Here is a 22,181-nt window from a genome sequence, read left to right as displayed (position 1 = left end):
TAAGGGGATGTCAGGTGAGGAGCTAAGCCCCATTAGGCTTAAAGCTCGGGAACGCCACCATTCCCGGCCTGGCCTCTGTCACAGGCGATTAGGACAGGCGATTGGCTCAGGCGATGGGCTCAGGTGATCCGTAACAGCCGGCGCTGTGACAACTTGCTGTTTACAAACTTTAACCCGCTATTCATAAATAGCGGGGTGTATGTATGGCACCCCTAGTTTATAAACTACACCTGCTATTCATGAATAGCAAGGCCCGCCATTCGTGAACAACGCTATTAATAAACAGGCCGAAAATAAGGCCCTGTCACGATCACGGGACTAGTGGGCCTCAGGCCGCACGGTGGGTCACGTGATGGAGTTTTACTCTCCCGTAAAACTCCAAGGTACAGTAAAACTCCAGGAGGGGTTTTACTCCACGACACTCAAGTTCTATATAACCCTGGGTTGTCACCCGTTAGATAGGAGCTTCGTGCTCAACTTGATTAAGTTTTCCTAACTACAATATCATTGCCTTATCTTACTTCATTCACCATACCAACCCACGTGACCTTACCAGGGTAAGGAGAGAGTCGTGACAGGCCCTAATTTTAACCGTACAACACTTCAGCACCTTAGCACCTTAGCACTCCAGCACTTCAGTCTTAAATTCCCAGAGACTTAAAGTGCTTAGAGTTTTAAAGTTAGTAATGCAGTAGCATAAATGCTATGCCTTGTTGCTATACTGAGGTGCTGGAGTGCTGGAGGGCTGGGGTGATAAAGTGTTGAAGTATTAAAGTGCTATTCCCGGCTAGCACCTCGCCATTCATAAACTCTTGCGCTAAACACAAGTGTTTATGTATTGCTACTCCATTCACAAACTAAGAGCAAACTATGCATATATTCTAGTCCATACGCCAACAATTGCTGTTTACGAACGGGCCCCCGCCATTCACCAAGCATATGCCATTCATGAATAGCGGGGTGTTTATATATGGCACCCCTTGTTTATAAACTGGCCCTGCTATTCATAAATAGCAGGGCCTGCCATAAGTGAACGGCGCCACTAATAAACAGCCCGGGAATAAAGCCCTAGTCTTAATACTTTCAGCACCTCCAGCATTTCAGCACCTCAGCACCTCCAACACCTCCAGCATCTCCAATACTTTAGTCTTTCATCATCTCTATCCCACTACTTAGAATTTTATGCTCGAGCTGTGAAGTGTAATAAAGCAATAAATATTAGTGCTATGCTTTGTTGCTATGCTAGAAGTGCTAGAGGTGCTGAAAGTGCTGAAAGTGCTAAGACTAAGGCTTTATTCCCGGGTTGTTTATTAGTGGCGTTGTTTAGCCATGGCTAGCTCGATATGCTCTAATTCTTTATAAATGGCAAAGCTAGTTGATAAACTAAGGGTGCCATACATAAACACCCCGCCATTCATGAATGGTGGGGGTAAAGTCCATAAATAGCAGGTGTTCACGTATGGACTAGAACACATAAACCCTCCACCATTCATGAATAGCGGGGGGTCAGTTCATAAACAGCAGGTGTTCAAGTATGGACTAGAACACATAACAACACTCTTTAGCTTGCGCTAAAGAACCAATTGAGCGAGCCATGCACTATTCTGAACGCAACTAGCGAACGAGCTTCAATGTAGTCTTGTCAATCATCGGGTATAAGAGAGCCATGCACTATTCTCAACGCAACTAGCGAACGAGCTTCAATGTAGTCTTGTCAATCATCGGGTATAAGAGAGCCATGCACTATTCTCAACGCAACTAGCGAACGAGCTTCAATGTAGTCTTGTCAATCATCGGGTATAAGAGAGCCATGCACTATTCTCAACGCAACTAGCGAACGAGCTTCAATGTAGCCTTGTCAATCATCGGGTATGAAAGAGCTTTCTGCGTCCAGATTTTTCTTTTCAACCTCGAAACAACAACAACAACCAACCTCTTTGGCTCCCTCTCTCAACTCAAACTCCAACATGCTACCAACCAATTTGGCCGCTAGCTACGTTCGATACAAGACAGACACAAACACCTTCGTTTCATGGCTGAACGCGACAGCTATATCATGTGGCCACAAGACCCCATTCGTCGCCGATGAGAACGAGCCCATTACTATCACAAAGGCCAAGGTCGAGCCCATCGCCGCTACTGGAAAATTGAAAGGCAAAGCGCGAAAGGAAGCACAAGCCAAGGGAGAGGCGAATGCTAAGGCCGAGAAGGAAGCAAAGCTTGAGGCCAAGACCAAGCAGCGACAAGTCATTTCCACCGCGCAGGTCTTAAAGCAAGCCAAGATTATCGTGGCTTCGCCGATGAAGATATCAGTCCCGCTCTACATCCAAACCCTATTGAGGCAGGCTATCCAAGCACGGAAGAGATGTACACAATGGTTTACCACTGTCGTTGCAGAAGATAAGCATTCGGTCGGTGATCTGGGCAAGAGAAATCAAAGCCACGAGCACTTCATTCGGGTCTTGGAAGAGGCATTTGATATCTTGAAGCCTTGCTTTGAGATGCCGAAGATCACCAAGACTCGGAATGCATCAGTTGCTGATGAGATGGCTGATAATATCAACAGTCAATTCGAAAGTCTGGAAGTCCACGAAATTGACGAGGATACTTACAACACTCTCCCATCCGTCACCGCTCAGACTAAACCCAGTCTTCATACCGTTGACTAGAAATCGACGCCGATGCCGACCTTCCGTTAACCGTCTTCTGTTTCTACGAAGATATACACGTCCTGCGGGGAATCATAGTGGAGACATGGATTCTAGTGGCCGACGGCAAACTGAACTATAAAGTCGCCGCTCTGATAACCAATGTTGCATTGGAGCTTGTGGCTAAGGCGGAACGCGAGCTCGTTCAACAATTTCCAAGTGTTGGAGGATGTACTTACACATCCATTACCTCGACGATTTACCCCGTCCGCTTCTTTGAAACCAGGTCACCGGCGAAGGTGCCCTCTTCCGCAGAAGCCATGAAAGATGTAGAAGAGGGCTTGGGCAAAGTGTTGAATACGGGAGGAGATGAAGACAGCGCAGGTAATGGAGAAGGGCCTGGAACAAGTCTGGACCGTCGACCCGAGACCCAAGAAAGCACAATGACTATGGACGATTTTGTACTGACATACATCTTCCACTCACTCGAGAAGTGTCATACCATGATCACATTCACTGGCAATTTATCTCCAATGGTCATGCCAATCATGTTTTTCTACGGAAAAGAACCCGAATTGATACCTATGGGGAGCAATACATCTATCGAAGACGAGAGACTGTCGCTAATCATGCTGGATATTGAGATCAATAAGGTTCCAGTGGCGAGGAGAAAAGCAATGGAAGATGCACGACGATCCGATACGCTCGACCAATCAAAGCTGCAAGAATGCCGGTCAGAACCAGTCCATGATGAAATTACGAAAGCGTTGGACGAGGCACGCGAACCTGGTGAACTCAAGATCTCACAGGTAGTCGCGGCTCGTGCACTATTGGATATCTTGGATGTGGTTGGATATGACAGAGGACATGAATTCTACGAGGATCTTCTTACCACAGCAAGTAGAGCGGATGCTCGTCTCGGGATTACCTGGACGACCGATGTGGAGAATTCCCAAAGCAGGATCGAGCAGGATGATCATGAGTTACTCGCCACATGGGGACATGTTGATGCTGTCAACGCCGCTGTCTTACTTTCCTGGCGAGTCAACACGGTGATCAAGAGACCAGATTTGGTCCTCTACAAACATATTGAGCGGAGAGAGTCCTTCAGCGAAGACTTTGACAACTGGAGCCCAGACGTCATGGCTTACTTGGAGGAACTTGGCGTTGAACCGAAAAAGCTTGTTCCGTCTCCTGACCCATTGTTCCTATTCCGCCATCAGCCCGTCTACTCAGGTCTCGAATCGTTGAGAATGGATGTCGAATTGCATCAGATAGGGACGAACTTGGCGAATGACTTCCTTTCCTTTACGACGATGGCTCATCTATATAACGCTTTGCAGCTATCAAAGAAAGTGTATAGTCGATGGCCACTCATGGACCAAGCCATTGGAGCCAATATAAGCCGGGTCTTCAACGGATCACTGCCAACCACCCTAAAGCAGTGTGCTACTCGTTTTTTGGTCTTGCTTGGGGTTCCACTGAAATATCTATCACCAACGAACCGTCACAATCCAAACTTTTTAGCCATCGTTCGCAAGCAAAAGGTCTCCATAGAAGCACTAGACATGTCTAAACACCTGCAAGGGTACTTTGCCGGTCATGATAGTGGCGAGAAGCTTCTTTTCAATGTGCGGAGAAGCCAGAAATCGGAGGTGACAAAGAGATCAGATCCAAATCACGGCGAGCTGTTGATAGACCTAAGGGACCGAATGCAAGAAAGTATCGCTGCTCTTCAGTTTGACATGATCAGTCTCGTAAGATCATGCAATGCGCTGTTCCAGACAATCAGGTCCAATTCAAAATCATTGGCCGGTGCTCCTCAGCAAGAATTGGAGGAAATTGGTGGCGGAGTGATTCCAATATGTAATCATATCATTGTCCTGGAGATCCTGGACGAGTTACAGACTATGCAAGCACATAAAGGATGGACAGCCAACTCAACCGAAGGGATCAGGAAAAAGCCAGTGTTTGTTGTTGCATCAGAGACTATCGAGGACTTTTTGCAGAATGGAAATCGGGAAGCGAAGGTGGAACCTTTTGATGTACTTGCTTCTATGGAAGATTAGGCCAATCGATCTCGAATCGTGTGAAAAGGGGCAGATAATGTAGTGATAATCAAAATATGAGCATGTTTTAGTCAATCCATCGATCATTGTCCAAGGATCTTTGAGACATTAGCAAACTCCCCAATCCCTCAAATCTCCTATTCATACCTTAACTTTTTTGAGCAAGTCATCTTCGACTCTCCCTAACCTACACTTGAACCCTCTGCATCCTAGACCCATAACCCCTCACATCCTCAACAAAGAACGTAGCATTGCTCTCCAGTACTCGAGGCACAATCGGCTGCATAGCAGCTCTCGTACTGAAAAAGATGACCGGAACCGAGAAGACGAGCAAAAGGTACGTGAAGATTGTCGTGAATTGAATCATCCCGTTGACTGACAGGAAGGAGTTCCCAGAATTTTGTCTCTCATCTCTTTTAAATCCACATTACAACAAAAGACGAAGTACAGTCACTCCCTCGCATCCGGCCCTCGCCTTCGCACGGCATCTTCGGCCTCCACAGACACCGTGACCATTCTTCACTGAGCAACCTACTCAAATGCGGCAGTACGGACGTATACCTGTGACGTCGGAAATGTCTTTCGACGTAAGCAAGCAAGCATACTGTCGTCGTGAAGTCATCAAGCCATCGCGTTCTTCGTGCGCCCGAGCCGAGCCGGCTATCGCCACCTTCTTTCCAGGCGTGGTCGAGACAATCAATCGGGACAGCATAAAACTCAGCACATCAAATCAGGATACAGTGAATACGGCGACGAATAGAGAATTTGGGAGTCAGCAATGTGGCGTGGGGTGAAGTTTGAGGTGAATAAGCTGGAGAATGGGTTTGATTTAGGTTGTGATTACTAATCTAGGAAGTTATTTGGTGTGAGCACTGGGACGCTGACGCTGAAGCCTGCCCTGTATCTCCAGGGCTGAAAGCTTATTTTCACATGTAAGATCTTACCATACTCCTGAAGTTCGAACTTGAATTGTTGCGATAATAGAGACACGAGTCGTACTACGCTCCTAAAAGGAGGGAGGTTCTTGTTTAATAGGTGTTGTTTCTCAAATGCCTACTTACCTAGTCATTACTGATCATCCTGAGAGGACGAAGAAAGAGCTCCGCGCTGGTAGCGCATTTCGCGCAATAAGCGCAAATAAATAGCAAAGTTGGTGCAATTAAGATAGTTTTTACGGCCTTACGGCCTAGTCTTACCAATATTTCCATTACTTGCATACATATCACTTCTATGAGAGAAAATACGAGTTGCATGCCAGACAAATTCATTTTGTATCAACCAAGAACATGCCTGAGCAAAGCCACCAAACTCCAAGCATCCATCCCGTCCCCTCACACCGACCCACTATCCCTCTCCCTCTTCCTCATCTCCTCCAAAATCTTCTTATCATCCTCACTAACCGGCACCCCCTCAACCTTCTTAACCTTTTTCCCATCCTTAAAGATAACCCACCCACCGGCACTAGCCACAATACAAGCCAGCGAGATAAACAAACCTACACTCCAACTAGGACGATTATACTTATTCAAACCCCACATCAACCCACACAGCACAATCTGCAACAACGTATTCCAAACAAACGCCCAGATCACAAAATCCAACTTCCAGTACGTCGAAGGACTTGCCCTCTCGCCAGTCAACGGAGGACCAGGACTCAACGCTACTGGGAGCGCGAGACACATCTCATCGACGCCCTCAGGAATAGGATCTTTGGTTGGATCAAAAAGCACATCCAAATTCTGCGACCCTTCCAAACGGAACCAATTATTATGGATACCAGCCAACCTCCTCAACGCGTTCGGGTCCTTCCCATACCTCCACTTCAGCAGATAATAAAAGTCCCTGAAGCGCCAAGGAATGAGTCCCAGACCCGTGACGCAGAACAAAGCGTTCAGGATCTGAGAATCGATCTCGAGCCAGGTCTTTGCGCCGCTTTGCCAGGAGTTGTAGTTTGGATGGGCCATAGCTGGCGTTGCGCGGATCAGGATCAGGAATAGCATTCCGCCCCAGGCCACGATGTTGAGTGCGTAGATCGTGAGCAAGAAGCCAAAGGGGGTTGTGACGAATTTCCATGCTCCTTTGGCGCCGATGATGAGGGCTTGTTTTTTGGTGTGTTTGGGCGGGAATTGATACCCGTTTGCATACGGCACGTTTGGATCGTGAGGAGCGAGAATCGAGTTATCTTCTGTTTGGGTCGAGAAGATAGTTTCGATTTGGCCGCCTTCTTTCTTTTCGTCTACTACGGCGGCCGTTTTCTTTGGTTCCGGGATGGGCTCCAGGGTTTGTGGGCGGTGGAGTGCGAGGACGTGAAGATCTGAATCGCGGCGTGCGTTGCTGTGCCGTCTCTGCCCTGGACCTGACCATCCATCATCTCCAAACTTTCCAGATTGGATATCGTTCAGCGTGGGAATGTTTGAGCCGACTGAACCAAATGCGTGGAACATTCCTACGGGTGGTCTTGACTGAGCAAATGTCTCTCCAGCACTGCGCACCATTCTCGAGGCCACGGAACCCCTCCTGGCATTGTGATTGTAGTCTGAGGGGGCTACTGAAGAATTCGTTGGCTCGACCTCGGTGGCTGATGTTGGGCGTGACATCTTTGCTCGTCTTGAACGATGAAAAGTCGAATTGAGCGTCTCGACAGCTTTGAAGAATGAATGTCGAGGTTGAAAGCAGGTCAAAAGAAGACAGTTTGAGTTGGGCTTATCCACACCGCAAACATGCATGCAAGCCAAGATGCTAGTAGATATACGATGACAAGGACAAGGCTTCGTAAGGGTCCAACATTCGCTTAATTCTCCTCGTATGGCGATTGGGAAAGCTGGCAATCAAATGGTTGCTTAGTTGCTAGTGTGCATGCAAGGTGCTTACTATCCCCGCGATATCCTCAGCTGTCTTTGCACTACCTCCGATGGCTGTAAGAATGCCATAAATCGGTGTCTCATGGCGATAATGCAGGTTTCAGAGTAAGCTTTGAAGAGTGATATTTTCGTTATGAATTGCTGCAGATTCGAAGCATTTTTTCATTCATCATCAGTGGCACATCTACCATGGTGGAATTCTTTCATTTCCACTAATCCGTGCCGCTTTTCACACAGCCAAACGGGACACGCGGGCATGTACTGCTGATGAAGTTGTCGGCTTCAATGGGCTCACAATACTTAATGTTGGCTTTCCATTCGACGCCAGTTCCAAAGTCTGGAGCTCAATAAATATCAGCATGTGCGGAGCAGCAGTACTATCGGACCTGTAGAACATTGCTGAACACATGTAGTACTAGTGCAGCAGACCGTATGTTCTTCCCAATCTGCCTAGGTCACTCGAGACGAAATCAAGGAAGCTGGATTGATGAGACTCTTGAGAAGTGATATTGACGACTCGATTATATCAATAACTTCAGTTGCGTTTGTATCGAAAGCGTCCCTCCAAGCTTGACAACGTGGGCGATTATTCTCGTCTGCTTCCGCTACAGTTACAATCGACTTGTCGTCTACAAGACCGAGACTGACATACTCATCCAAAGATTCCCTCTTCGCGATGTGTACCAGCAGGATCTTGACCATAACTTGACATGAAGCCATGGCAGCTGTGTAGAGAGACTGCAAGCTGGTGTCAAGCTCGACGCTTTCGTTGGCCCCAGGAAAAGTAACGATCATGGCCATGCTGGCTCATATCCTCTTCAATCCACAGACGCATTATTTCGTTTCTAGCCCCCAGTAGCATGATCCGGGGATGCTCTCGGGCCTGGAGGATTTGGAGATCGATGTATGATCCATGGATTCGAAGGAAGGATATATTTGAACGTGAAGCAAATGCTTTCTGGCGGAGAAGCTCGTTCGTAGCCGAAATCCAGATGTTTCGTCGTTCACTTCATGTGGTACTCCCCATCACACCAGTTCCATCTCTCCCTTCGAAACCAAATCTCTGACATCTGACCATCGTGCAATCACCACCTCTCCCCTTTGAACATCAATCTCACCATCCCCATCCCTTCCTCTACCTCTCACTGCTACGCTCCCTTCCCCACCAACCTCTCTCGATCCCAGACCCCTTACAAACACGCCAGCCTCTTCATCCGGACCCCCAATCATGCTTATCCCGCCCGCAGTATCATTAAGATTCTGCAAATTCGCAGGAAAGCTCCCTAGAAAACTGCTCAAGTAATGCCCATGCAGCAACTGCTGATATCTCGTCGCATACGCCACCTCTGTCTTGCTCAGCCTTTCCATCAGCGCAGGCGTAGACAAGTAATGTAGAGTGTGTTTGTCGATTTTCGCAATTCGCGCTCGCAGGTAGGATCGGATGAGGAACTTCCACCGCTCGACTTCCGTCTGGATGATGATGAGGCTGAAATTCGTCTTGGGGTCCATATCACCAGTCATTGTCTCGACGAGCTCGATTTGTTGCTTGATGCGGTTGGTTGCACGTTCGACGAGGCCGTCTTTAGGCCAGCTGCTGCGGTCAGTGGGGTTCCAAATGATGGGGAAGAGGCATACGGTAAAAGTTCTGCAGCGCCGCGTTCGTTGACCCAAGCTCTGGTCAGGGCTTGAAGGTCGGCTTGGCCTGATTGTTCGTCTTCTCCGTAATCATCTCCATTTTCTGCAAAAGGATCGCGGTCGAGATGCCGGGTGTTGAGATCTTGGAGAATGTCCGAGATGTCCATGGTGATAGAGTTTTAATCAGACATACGAGTGAGCAGGCAATTTCGTATATGCGGAGTGGCTTGCTGCGACGAGATCATTGCATGTAAATAGTAAAGTGTAGAACAGTCCAGGTGAGCAGACGCGACTTCGCGCCTTTGGATGCGCGCTTCCCCACTACTTCGCAAGGTATTGATCTCGCTAAAGTTTCCCTGAGAACCAATGAGTTTCGCCAAGAAAATTACCAACCTCCTTGCTACTTGGCGCCTTCCAGCATTTCAGCTATTCATGCACTTCAAAACTTTTCTTTGATTTCACCTCAAAATCGTATGGGGACCGACATTAGGGCTAAACGTTCCAGCGATATTGTTGTGCTCTTTCCTATCTCGGTTGCTTTCTATCTACTGTCCCGCAAAACCGCAGCTTGGTAGCCCTTTCGTATGAAAAACAATAAAAATTGCAAAACCTTTTCCTAGATACCAGCCACAGAGTATCTAGGGGGATAACAGATTCAAGCGAGTCATATATGAGTAAGCATCTTCGCAGGAAACGAGAATCCGATTTCTATCGTTGTGGACTCGACCATTCGGCCGCCCTACTGCTCAAGTACAACTCTTTCTGTTTTTTACGGCAAGAAAATGCATATTTGTTTCTATGTACATCCCAAGCCTAGCGATAGCGAGCTAGCCCGAATCGGATTATCGTCAATTCATTCAACTTTAATAAGTCATTGCATTGAGTCAGACGTTACATTGCGAATAGTCCCTGGATGACCTCGCCGGTTGCGGAAGTTCTCGACGTTGACATCCACACAATTGGTCTGCTGAATTATCACTGGGAATTCCTTGAGTTATGAGACATTAATTCAACCTGGAATTACAAATGAGGTTCCGTCCTAGTCAACGAACATACTCATTACCAACTGAAAGTGGCACACAATTTCTGATAGTATCTTCTGCATGCCCGTTCAGGTTTTGAACTTTGCCATATCATATTAAGAAGTTCATTCTAAAAAATTAAACATTATATACACCTAGATTCCACCCAAACTCCAACGCCAGACCCGAAACTCCTTGTATCTACTCAAACGGTGGTGGTAGCGTCTTCGCCGTCTATTCCATCTGTTGCACTTTGGAAATCGTCGTCACTAGAGTTGTCTTCTTCAGTATCAGTGTCGGAACCATCTGAGCAACACGACCGAAGGTTGTATCTAGACAGTGCCTGTGGCTTAGTTTTCAGCATTGTTTTGTTCGAGATGACTTGAGCAAGATTCAGCCCCTCCTGGTCATACAAAAATGGCGCAATAGCGTTGAGAACCACGATGGGTTCTAGTGAAAAGGAGTTGAATCCGTCTGTGAAGACAATGTGGCTGTGGGAGTTCTTCAGCTGTTCAAGGTCAATTGTCTTCTCTCCAGACAGCCATAGGTTCAGAACCTTGACAGTCGTGGCTGCTTTCTTTGCATCAGCTGCTTTCTTCTTGTTCTTCTCTTGCTTGTTGATTGTCTTCTTGGTGTTCTTCGTCTTGTCCTTCTCCTTTCCTTTTCCTTTCTTCTTTTTCGAAGGACCTCTTTTATTTTCCTCATCGTCCGCCTCTTTCTGCTTCTTCAACTCAGCTATCCTCTTGCTACGCTCAATGTTAGATATAATCGTGAAACATTGGGATAATACTCACATTTTCTCCTTGTCGCACGCCCTGCACGTTGCATTTTTCATATAAATCCAATCATGCTTCGCACAATAGTATTCATGCGTTTCACAATATCTTCCCTGCCCCGGATTACAATATACCGTTTTGTACCTGCATCCACCTGCCGGTATATGTACTCCGCCTCCGTCTACCGGCCTTTTCGCTCCTGGGCAGTGGTGCTGCACACCTTTGCACGCGTGAGGCATGGTCGGTTCTGTATTTATAAGAGGATTTATTAATGCCAAAGGCGGAAACCCCATCAATCGATGCTCGTCAATATGTCGGCAAGCCGAAAACAATATAGTTCTCTTATAGCGGTCGAGGAATTTTCATGGCGACGTGAATTAAAGAGATTTTTTCCTTGTTCCTCGAGCAAGTGCTTCCACTTGGTGACTAGTGCTAAGAATCCTCAATCCGTCGAGGTTTCAACAAAGATAGCTTATTAGACCTACTTCGGTCTTCTTAAGTAGTAGTGCTGCATTCGGCCGGTTTCATTATGTATATAATTAGATCTTTGTAGTTCTTCATCAATGCTTCATTATTTGACGAACCCTTGTTCTTAAAATGGCAAATTTTGACTTACAGCCTGGTGAGGCTCTAGTAGGCAGTCCTCAGGTCTCCGCAGGTTTTTTTGGACTGCTGTTGAATAAATATATCATGGGTGAAGATCAAGGCGAATGTGAATATAGGAATTAGTAGCACTTTTGCACACTTTATTAGCACAGACTTCACTCATTTTTGCATGACAGATCTTGTGATTTCGTTCCGAATCTTGCTACTGTGCTAGAAAACATTTAATTGAGCATCGTACTCTGTGTTCCTTTCATTTTGGCTCCGGTGGTGGACGGTAGAGAGGGGGAAAGAAGTTACACGTGACCGATTCGCATAGTTCAATCCTATCTGTTTCCTGAACCTCTTGATTATTCGAGCGTGGCCGAGGACTTTCCAGATTCAAATCCAAAGGTACCGAGTTATTAACTGAGAGAATAAATCCCACAATTATATAGTCATACTTGCGGACGGCTATCACGGCCAACAACACTTGCGAGTAGAAAATATTTATACCATAAGGTATCACATCGGATGCTTTTGGCACATATACTGTAAGACATCTCCTAGTCGGAAGAAGCATTTGATAGCAGAACTGGAGCGCACATGCGTCAAGGATTGAATTCCAATCTAGATTATCATCTCCCGACAATCCCGAATCGGAGCCGTACCATACAAAATTCGCGTACACTTTAAAACGCTCCCTCAGCATCCTATCACCTCTGTTCTTACAATCTTGCAAATATCCCAAGTCAAATCGACTTTATCTTGTCTGCCCTAACCATTTCATCAAGTGCAAACATTGTTCTTTGTAAGCCACGCCGTCATGACCGGAGCAACACATCCAGTGCATGCGCACATCTAAGGAGTCAATCAGCATAGTTCTTTTCCCACTATAGACTCTTCCTTACTTTGTCTTTAGGCGAAGCTGCTCCATCTGTACCAGCGAGACAATTCAGAATTGAAGCTTTGTTCCCACCAGACATAAATTCGTTGAAGCAGGCGCTTGCGTTGATCACTGCTCTGCACGAATCGGAATTGACATCGCAGGGACCATCTGCGAGTGCAGGAATGATGAAGACGGCGAAAACTCCAAGTGAGAATCGCATTGTTAAGTTTTGTATTGGGGCTTGATGTTGAACACGACTTTAGAGTTTGAAAGTAGAAGATGTTGTGACGGAGGAAGGAACAATTATCTTCAGTGATCTTTCAAGGTGGCCACGTGGGTTGACATTCTACCCGGCGATAGATAAACTCATTTCCATAAACAAGTTGCCTCCGATGTCGAACTGGACTATATTTACAAGTCTTTCCAAGCATGTTGTCCTGTAATGCGGGGTGCAGTTGGCTTTCTCCACTCCCGACACAATATGAGTTCATTTATCCACCTCCCCGGCACTTGGATCCTGCTTGGAAACTTTAAATCTTCCCCGCATCGTCATTTATTTTCGTCGCGATGATTGACATTTCATTTATCAGACTGAGGCTTAGGTTTAGCCTACTTCGGCACTTGTAGTCAGCATTCCTACGACTTAAGCTGTGACTTCAAGATGACTTGAATGCACATCAACAATACATTTCTTCAAACGCTGCTTTTTGAAAACACTTATATGACAAGAGACTTTATTTCTGAAATTATTGCTCGATGCAGAAAGCGAGAAAAAGACTAATAAATGTTGCGTCAAAGATAAACCACAACGGCGATGGCTTGAGCCAAACTTATGTTTCATGAAAGTCCTCGTTTTGAGATACGAAGTACCATTGCACCAAGAGTGATTTACTAGCCTTGGCAAACTTAATCTGCTCTGAACCTTTGATTCGCTTAACAACGTTGAGCAGGCGCTTGCCAATAACTCTGTTCAGTCGGCAGTTCGAACATGCACTTTTCACAACAATTATAGACATGTATTTGTCAAAGTCGGTAACTCACTGCCGCTGTCACTCTCAGCCGAGATCTGAGCTCAGGTCTTGGGAAGCCGGTTATCTGTGATCCAGCTTTTCAGAGTCATGAAAAGCCCGCACATCCTCCTTCTCGGATTTCCTCCAGCTTCGTCTCTTTGATACTAATACAAGCTTGCTTCCGAAACAAGTAGCAAACCAGTCGTTAAACCAACATGAAGTGGACTACATTCCTCTTTTTGGCGCTTACGCCACTTACTTGTGCACTCTTGCGTTTCCAATGCTCTCAGCTAGTTGTCCAAAGACTCGACCCTTTGGTCGAGCCGGGACTTATTCCGTCTTCTCATGTACATCAGATTGTTGGAGGTGTAAGTTTGCAAATAATCGCTTGGAGATAAGGCTGATGTTTCTAGAACTCCTTCAATGCTACGATGGATCCGAAGAAGGACATGCCAGGAGAGTCGACCTGTACAACTTGCTCGATGGCAGAGGACTTCTCGAATTACTGGACTGCGGTTCTCTATTTCCGTGCAAGGAATGGGACGTATAAGCGAGTCCCTCAGTTGTCTCAGATCACGGGTGGTGTTGGTGGGATTACTGTTTATTATATGTAAGTCACGTTTTGGAATTTAGAGAGAACGATATGTCTCTTCTGTCAAGTCTAGAGACAAGCGTGGTCCTTAAAGTCGACATCTTCTTGGCCATGACAATACGTCTCAAACGGAAGAAATTGCTAAGACCACTCTGTCTCTAGGTCCGATGCCCTCTACGACACAGCCCAAAAATCCAAAGTAACAGCTTTCAAACCCGTAAGTCAGCACTTCTTCTTCTTCTTCTCACCAACTTAACCAGACTCCAGGGCTTCCGCATGTTCATCGGCGACGTAACCGCCAAAACCAAAGCCGACGCCGAACGCTTCCGCCAACTAACCTACACCTGCATGCAAAATTCGGGCACGCGGGCCCCCGAAAGCCTCTCCCTGCCCAACACCACCTGCCCGTACGGCATCATGGCCAACGTGCGCTTCCCCACCTGCTGGGACGGCGTGAACCTCGACTCGCCGGACCACATGGCGCACATGTCGTACCCATCCTCAGGCACCTTCGAGAGCCAGGGCCCGTGTCCGGCGACGCACCCGGTGCGCATGCCGCAGGTGTTGTTCGAGGTGGTGTGGGACACGTCCAAGTTCAACAACAAGGCGGAGTGGCCGACGGACGGGAGCCAGCCGTTTGCGTGGAGCTTTGGGGATGCGACGGGGTATGCGAATCATGCGGATTACGTGTTTGGGTGGAAGGGGGACGCGTTGCAGAAGTTGATGGATACGCCGTGTGTGGTGAATTGTCCGACGGCCAAGACGCAGGGGAATGCGGCCATGAATAAGTGTACGCAGAAGGCGGTTGTGGATGAGAATATTGATGGGTGTAAGTCTTCAGACTTTTGTTACTGTGATCGATGGTGGTTTGCTGACTGGGGCTTTCTAGGGCTACCTTCTCTTCCGGGAGGTCATCAAGCTTATTATAGTTGAAGTCGACAATATCCAAATAGGGATCGGTAAGAGGGCGCAGAAGAGGTCTTTGGTGAACTATTTATTTTCAGTGGAAGTGGAGGCAGAAGTGGTAGATGATGAGAAACATGTTCTCTTGAGTTCTTGCGCGAATACTTCCTTGTTATGCCTTATTCGTTGTATGAGATAGCGTCAACGTAAAGATAACCGATGCTGTGAGGTCCAGAGGCCTGGCCCCTTCCCAACTATGCAGAGTAAATTGAGTGATGTACTGTCGAGATATATAACAGACAAAGCAGGATGGTCGAGTAATTCTACCGTTCCCACAGACCTCAGACTCTGCGTCACCTTACTTGCATCCTCGGTCCCCTCTGCGTCACAGAAGCCTCAACTTTGCCCAGCAAACCCAAATGTGCTTGCCGCAGTTACGAATAGAGCTTAACGAAAACTTCATATTCCTCCATCCACTTACTGACCTGCTCTTTCAAAGCTCAATTCTCTAGTCCGAATTAATAAACTGCATCGTGCAGACTCATACGCTCATCAATCTCCTCGCTGCTACTTTCTCCAGCTCGGCGACTTTGACTTCAAGGCAGCTCTCCCATCAAATGTTATCGTTGTCGAATTGCATGCAGGGTGGACCATTTGATTACTTCACTGCAAATCAACGATGTTTCAAAGCATATGAATGTTGAATAATTAAATAATGAGATCTCAGCCAACATGACTTTATGAGTTTTATCTTGTTGGTAGAGAGAAACAATGGATGGAGCTCAGCAACAGAGAGAGACTTTCTTAAAAGATAGACGTATAATACACAGTCATTGCTAGCTAATATAAGGAACAGGCCATCAGATTAAAGTCACCGAGCTCGAGGTTGATGTAGAAAATCTCGGAAACGGCATCTGAATAACTTAACTCCCAGCTGTTTTCCAGGGATTAGCGCAGATGGGCTTGGAAAAAGATACCTTTGGACAGGTTATTTATATTCCACTAAGAACAAAAAAGGGTATAGAGAAAACAACTAACTGTCAACAAGTCAATAGAAAGACATTCAGCAATCTACGTCTACGGCGAAGCGGCTGTGATGGACACAGATAAGGAAGGATCAACGCCGTGGCCATAAGCGACATGACCTGGCAAACTTATGCGGCCGCATACATGCATGCAGTTGACACGAAGGAATGCTTCTCGAAGCTACAGAAGAGGTTCCATCAGATAAGGTTATCTGGATTAAAGTCTACGGCGTCGAGGAAACGGGCATGGGTTCTCCAGCAACTTACTGTACGAACACTGTTGTTTGGGACCATGTCTGTCCATGGGACCCTGAAGATCATTGCTAGCCACATACTTGTGCATGGCATGTTTGCTGTATTAAATTTTTCTTTTTTTTTGGGTAAACCTTCTATGAGGTCAAGGAATCCATCTGGCTCACCCTCCCGAAGGATGTCTTTCCTGTCTCTCTCAACAGGAGGCATCTTGGCATTTCCGCACATGGAAGGAGTACTTGACCCATCGAGGAAAACAATCTCCGGTCTATCGAGCTTCTTCGGAGGTAGGTTAGCAGCTTGAACCGATGGGCTGTCATCAAGGTCGTATTGGTCCATGGAGTCAATTCGGTTGTCCCGGAAAACTCGCTGGGAGGTCTACATGAATACATAGGACCTGAACATTCTCCACACATCCGCTCTCTGGTCAGCACCGCTGATATTCCAAAACATGTTTGGGATCATGATATTTGTTGAATTTGTACTGTAAAACAATCGCAAACTATTGCGCCCACCACCCTCAGCAGCGCGATCAACATCCCGCGCAACCTACCTATCACCAGCTCACCCTCCCTCCAATTCCAATTTGAATTCCTCTCGCCATTGCCCCCAATCAGGCAAGACCCTCGTGTATCGCAACCCAACAGGAGCCATCGCGGGCTTACTGGGAAAAGAGGACCCCGCAGCTGCGTCTCGGTGGCAAAGCGCCCGCCTGCCTATCAAGCTGCTTCTTTGGACGACTGTACAGTACTGTCCTGTGCGCATGCGAACCAGTGCCCGGGAAGGGAAGGGAAGAGGGAAGAGATTAATCTGGCCGAGATGACTTGTTTAACGGACACACACATTTTACTGTACATGGGGAAAAAAGGGTAGGGTAGGGTAGGGTCGTTACATTGGACAGACATCGGCCTTGACCTGATTCTTTGGAGCTTCGGATTCGCCGTGGGTGGATGGTATGGCATGGCACGTCTTATCTACCTGTCACTGCGGGGGACGCACAGCTAACAGGGAACCATACTGTAGTACAGTATCCACTGGTTGAAAAGCTTCGATCTGCGCTAGAGGGGCTAGTAGGGGGGAGCGCGGCGCTAAGCGCCTGGTTTGGGACTGAGGGTGGGCTGACCCGTGCCGCTGCCGCCCTAAAATCTCTTGATTTTGGAAGCTTGACTGCACGATACTTGGCATGTTATACTTCAGTTGTCCAAATTTCTTGGTTGATTTTCATCACAATGAAAAGAGGATGCAATTATGAGAATAAACATACAAAGAAATGCCATTGGCACGGGTATGGACGGGTGTACAGAGCTGTCAGCGTGCAAATTAGGCTTATCTCGTTCCTTATCTCTCCATCACCAAGTCGACTTGCCTCTTTGAGCTGTATCAGCGCAGCGTCCGGAAGAGATTTAGCGTTGAAAGTTCGCCCATATGCACCCTCGACGCATCCTGGATTTCATCCGACCTGAGCTTCCCATCCATCATCTCATCTCTGCGAGTGATTTGGCCTCCATCACCAGATCGTCCGAGCCGCCCATATATATACTTCTTCTCCCTGTCACACACAGTCTTCTGTTCCTTTCTCCTGTTTGTACATGAAAGGCGACCTCGTTGAAGTACAATCATGAGCCTCGATCACGATAGCTCGAGCAGTCCGCCCGCGGATCCGGAGAAGCGGGGCAAGGGCGATGAAATCGGAACGGGTGGTGCCTTTACGGTCCCGGACGACAATGATGGCTTTGTCGTGGAGACAAATAAGTTGCATAGGAATCTGAAGGGGAGACATATGCAGATGATCGCCATGTAGGTCTTTACACCTAGATCGAGTCTCTTTCCTCGATATTCCTGTGCGCAGAGCGTTGACGAGCTTTCATCTGCTTGAGCTTCGTTTATCAAGGTACAATGGCAGATACTAACTTCATCTCAGCGGTGGCGCGATCGGTGCAGGTCTCTTCGTCGCGACTAACAGCGCTTTTCAGACTGGAGGTCCTGGTGCCGTGCTCATTGGTTTCATGATCATTGGTGAGCGCCATACAATCCGTCTTTGACTGACAAGTGTAACTGACTTAGAACAGGTGGCATGATGTACGTATTCCTGAGTTTCCAATCTTCCGTGAAGGTATCCTAACGAGTGTGCCTAGATACTTGATGATGCAAGCGCTCGCCGAGTTGTCCGTCATGTACCCGATCAATGGCGCATTTACCATGTACATTTGCAGGTTCATTGATCCCTCGTGGGGTTTTGCCTGTGGGTGGGAGTATGGTATTGCTTGGCTTACCGTGCTCCCTTTTGAGATTTCCGCTGCTTGCAATGTAAGAATGGTCCCTTGGCATGCTTAGTCACCACTGACTTTAGCAAGATCATCCATTATTGGACGAGTGTAGAGAATGTCAATGATGCTGCTTGGATCGTACCGCTACTTGTTGCTCTTATTGTCATCCAGTTCTTTGGCGTTAGAGGCTATGGGGAGGTAAGAGAACATTCATGAATGGACGATCTTAGTCATTGCTAACATGAGTAGGTCGAATTCGTTCTCAGCACCATGAAAGTCATTGGATGTATCGGATTCATGCTTTTAGGAATTATCATCGACTGTGGCGGTGTACCAACCGATAACAGAGGGTACATTGGTGCCAGATACTGGTATGAATGAGCCTACTCCAAGGTTCAACTCACACTAACCGGACTGTTAGGCATTCTCCCTACAGTGCTTTCCTCAATGGCTTCCATGGATTCTGTACCGTCTTCGTCACAGCCTCGTTCTCCTTCAGTGGAACCGAACTTACGGGACTCGCTGCTGCCGAGGCCGAAGATCCTAAAAAAGAAATCCCAAAAGCCACCAAGCAGGTCGTTTGGCGTATTTGCCTTTTCTACATCATCAATCTGTTCCTGGTTGGTCTCATTGTACCCGAAAACAGTCCCCTTTACAGTATGTCTAATTTTACCCCTATTCTCCTTCATCTTAATATCCGTGCTCTTCGGAACTTGCTCCAAAGAGATGATCTATCTCAATCTGCATCATCTACTTGTCTCCTAGATCTTTGTGAAATGTATACTAATCCATCAATAGGTGGCACCGGAGCCGAAAGTCGACACTCGCCCTTTGTGATCGCAATCGAGCTCGCAGGTATCAAAGCACTTCCCTCAATCTTCAATGCCATGATCTTGATTTCCGTCATGAGCGTTGCCAACTCGTGCACCTTTGGCTCTACCCGAACCTTCCAAGCCTTGGCTCACAACGGTAAGTCCTTCTACACCCTGCTTAAAAAAAAGTACCACTGACCACAAACAGGTATGGGCCCACCCCAATTTGCCTACGTCGATAAGAAAGGTCGTCCAGTCGTCGTTGTAATCCTACAAGTCCTCTTCGGCTGCCTCGCCTTCATCAATCTCGACACTAGCGGCGGTGGCAACGTCTTCACTTGGCTACTCTCCCTCTCCGGCCTCTCTTCCTTCTTCATCTTCGGCAGTATCGCCGTTGCACACATCCGCTTCCGTCAAGCATGGTACTTTGGCCCCTCTCCCCCAATCTCGTCCCTCTCTAACCGTGCATAAACAGGAAACTCAACGGCCACAGCACAGACGAGCTCCCCTTCCGCGCCGCCTTCGGCATCTGGGGCTCCTACGTTTGCGCCGTAATGAACTTCCTCTGCCTCGCGGCCCAATTCTACGTCGCGCTCTACCCCGTCGGTGGCCCCAACCTGAGCGCCACCATCTTCTTCCAAGATTACCTCGCGGGTCCCTTCATCGTCTTCTTGTACATCATCTGGAAAACGTACTCTTGGTTCAAGGTGCCCGCGCACAGGCCGCTGTACGTCAAGATTAGCGACATCGATATCTATACAGGGATGAGGGAGGAGCAGCGGGGTATTAGCGGGCTGAATGCCGATCCTGAGTATAGGAGGCAGAGCATTGCGCAGTTCCAGTCGGAGAAGGTGAAGAGGGGGCCGTTGGCGTGGATTAAGGCTTTTGTGTTGGCTATTTTCTGATCGAGGGGAGGGATTGGGTTGTGGAAGTAGTGGTTGTTGGATTAGTTAAGGAGGTGAGAGATTGCATGGTGCGTAGCTTGAGATGAAGTATATACAAATGGAAAAGATTTCAAATCACAAGCCCGATCGTTCAAGATAATTGGTGCCGTGCTTGCACGCAATTCCTGATTTCGAAAATCACGGCTCCAATCTCTCTCTCTCTGTCTCTCTCTCTAACTCCTCGCTAATTAATCTGTTCATCAACGCTCACACATTCCCTCCCTTCTCCACATCGCTCTTCCCAATCGATCCGTCCCTCCCTCCTACACGAGTCCAGTCCAAGATCGATCTCGACAACTTACCAAACAACCCCTCCCTCAGCACGTACCCAGTCGTAAAAAGGGGCTTGAATGGTACCAACAAGACCCTTGCTCCAAACAAAACGAGGATCGAGTTTTCCCAAAAAAAAGGAGAAAAAATAAATAAATACTTAGGTACTTCACAGCTCTTCATTGAGTCGTTAATAGACATACTGTTACTGTACTGTACTGTACTGTATAAACCAACCAATTAACCAAGGTAGTGAAACCAGCCCCTCTTCAATCGCCGGAAGTCTAAAAAAAAGATAATCATGAGCGATGAAGAGCGGTGGGATGAGAGGGGAGTGAGTGAGTGAGTAGACTGATCGAATAAAAACCTAGACGAACTGAAAAATAATAATAATACAGCGTAAGGCTCTTGCATGACGGTTTGGTTTGGTTTAGGGGATTTTTTTTTTTTGTTCCTTTGGGAATTGGTTGCTGAAAAAGGGGAAGGGGATCACTGCTATGTACTGTATATTTCCAACTACGGCTGTTTCTTACGTTGCGTACTGTAGCGCGATTTTGAGATGTATGTTTGTGGGGGGTAGGAGGAATTTTGCATGGATGCTGGTACAGGAAGTGCTTCGTTGTAGTAGTACGTATTTACATCGATTAAATATTAGATAGCGCATTGCATGCATGAAGAACAACATATCTCGAGTGATTGAGCTGAAAGTCGAGTATTCTCCCCATCTCTCCAATGAAATGCGAGACCTCCTGACTAGGAATCGAAGGAAGATCTACTAGTGATCAATCAAAAACATCGCGAGAAAGAGGTTCATAGCTAGATTTCGAACCAGTGTCGTTGCGCCGCGTTTTGCTGTGATAGTGCAGAATCTATCTTCAAGCAAAACACTTCATTAATATGAAGAGGAAAATAGATCAGTAGATCTAAGAGTAAATGTCAGTCTTTTATTATATTAGCATCTCAAAGATTTGGGACGTGGAATTCTGAGACTGACAACAAAATATAATAACAGAGACTTTCTTTTTCTAACTCCAGCACTAGCTCTTCATCTCGCACTTCAACCTCACTTACCCAAATCTCCTCCTTTCCCTCCCCATCATCTCCCCATCAACCCTCTCTCCCCATCCCTCCTTCCTCCCCCAATCAACCCTCTCTTCCCATCAATCTCTTCTCACCAAAACCCCTTCCTTCCTCACAAACACCCAAAATTCCCACCACAAACCAGATATCCCTAGATCAGACCCCTAAACAAACATCCACCTTCCACCCCAGCCCTGAGTCCAAGATGAAGAAACCATGGACTTCTCATCTCATCTCATTAACCACCCCACCCCACCCCACACATTCCCCTTCCCCTATAAAATTTATCTGATGTCCATAGCCAAAGCCATATATCCTAGCTAGTTTCTTCTGCAGTCAGATGTGGAAGAAATGGATATATCGAGACGAGAATTGAAACCTGTAAGTGACCATTAAAATCTGAAATTCTGAAATGAACGACAAGCGATAAGAGAACCAAGGGAACCAAAGAAACAAAGAAACAAACAAACAAACAAACTAAACAAACAGATAACAAGAGGAGAGAAGAGGAGAGAGGAGGAGAGGAGAGAAGAGAATTAAGGGG

At 47.0% G+C, this 22,181-nt stretch overlaps 7 protein-coding genes across 7 annotated transcripts; 3 read left to right on the top strand and 4 right to left on the bottom strand.

Moving 5' to 3' along the window:
* Positions 1 to 1,967: 1,967 nt before the first annotated feature.
* LY89DRAFT_667709 (uncharacterized protein) lies at positions 1,968 to 4,717 on the top strand (the record flags this gene model as incomplete). The annotated part of the gene is made up of 2 exons (XM_018212994.1): positions 1,968 to 2,577; positions 2,670 to 4,717. The coding sequence occupies 2 exons, from the start codon at positions 1,968 to 1,970 to the stop codon at positions 4,715 to 4,717; spliced, it is 2,658 nt and encodes an 885-aa protein (XP_018072987.1).
* A 1,275-nt stretch (positions 4,718 to 5,992) lies between these two features.
* Positions 5,993 to 7,442, bottom strand: LY89DRAFT_683549 (uncharacterized protein). Its single transcript, XM_018214724.1, has one exon. The coding sequence runs from the start codon at positions 7,312 to 7,314 to the stop codon at positions 6,049 to 6,051; it is 1,266 nt and encodes a 421-aa protein (XP_018072986.1). The 5' UTR covers positions 7,315 to 7,442; the 3' UTR covers positions 5,993 to 6,048.
* A 1,162-nt stretch (positions 7,443 to 8,604) lies between these two features.
* Positions 8,605 to 9,380, bottom strand: LY89DRAFT_582436 (GINS complex, Sld5 component; the record flags this gene model as incomplete). The annotated part of the gene is made up of 2 exons (XM_018209169.1): positions 8,605 to 9,169; positions 9,214 to 9,380. 2 exons carry the CDS (start codon positions 9,378 to 9,380, stop codon positions 8,605 to 8,607), a joined length of 732 nt encoding a protein of 243 aa, XP_018072985.1.
* A 1,060-nt stretch (positions 9,381 to 10,440) lies between these two features.
* Positions 10,441 to 11,250, bottom strand: LY89DRAFT_732182 (uncharacterized protein; the record flags this gene model as incomplete). The annotated part of the gene is made up of 2 exons (XM_018219656.1): positions 10,441 to 10,981; positions 11,030 to 11,250. The coding sequence occupies 2 exons, from the start codon at positions 11,248 to 11,250 to the stop codon at positions 10,441 to 10,443; spliced, it is 762 nt and encodes a 253-aa protein (XP_018072984.1).
* A 1,132-nt stretch (positions 11,251 to 12,382) lies between these two features.
* Positions 12,383 to 12,702, bottom strand: LY89DRAFT_732181 (uncharacterized protein; the record flags this gene model as incomplete). Its single annotated transcript, XM_018219655.1, has 2 exons — positions 12,383 to 12,454; positions 12,505 to 12,702. 2 exons carry the CDS (start codon positions 12,700 to 12,702, stop codon positions 12,383 to 12,385), a joined length of 270 nt encoding a protein of 89 aa, XP_018072983.1.
* A 1,005-nt stretch (positions 12,703 to 13,707) lies between these two features.
* Positions 13,708 to 15,099, top strand: LY89DRAFT_780664 (uncharacterized protein; the record flags this gene model as incomplete). Its single annotated transcript, XM_018222405.1, has 5 exons — positions 13,708 to 13,860; positions 13,906 to 14,102; positions 14,247 to 14,301; positions 14,352 to 14,913; positions 14,974 to 15,099. The coding sequence occupies 5 exons, from the start codon at positions 13,708 to 13,710 to the stop codon at positions 15,015 to 15,017; spliced, it is 1,011 nt and encodes a 336-aa protein (XP_018072982.1). The 3' UTR covers positions 15,018 to 15,099.
* A 2,783-nt stretch (positions 15,100 to 17,882) lies between these two features.
* On the top strand, positions 17,883 to 20,248 carry LY89DRAFT_581992 (uncharacterized protein; the record flags this gene model as incomplete). The annotated part of the gene is made up of 10 exons (XM_018209139.1): positions 17,883 to 18,061; positions 18,186 to 18,280; positions 18,334 to 18,343; positions 18,400 to 18,571; positions 18,619 to 18,729; positions 18,781 to 18,902; positions 18,953 to 19,188; positions 19,330 to 19,500; positions 19,552 to 19,765; positions 19,819 to 20,248. The coding sequence occupies 10 exons, from the start codon at positions 17,883 to 17,885 to the stop codon at positions 20,246 to 20,248; spliced, it is 1,740 nt and encodes a 579-aa protein (XP_018072981.1).
* Between the last annotated feature and the right edge of the window lie 1,933 nt (positions 20,249 to 22,181).

Source organism: Mollisia scopiformis, assembly GCF_001500285.1.
Source record: "Mollisia scopiformis unplaced genomic scaffold LY89scaffold_9, whole genome shotgun sequence".
Classification (NCBI taxonomy): Eukaryota; Fungi; Ascomycota; class Leotiomycetes; order Helotiales; family Mollisiaceae; genus Mollisia; species Mollisia scopiformis.
Note: the sequence above shows the minus strand (reverse complement) of the source record. Positions and strands in the feature narration are given on the sequence as shown.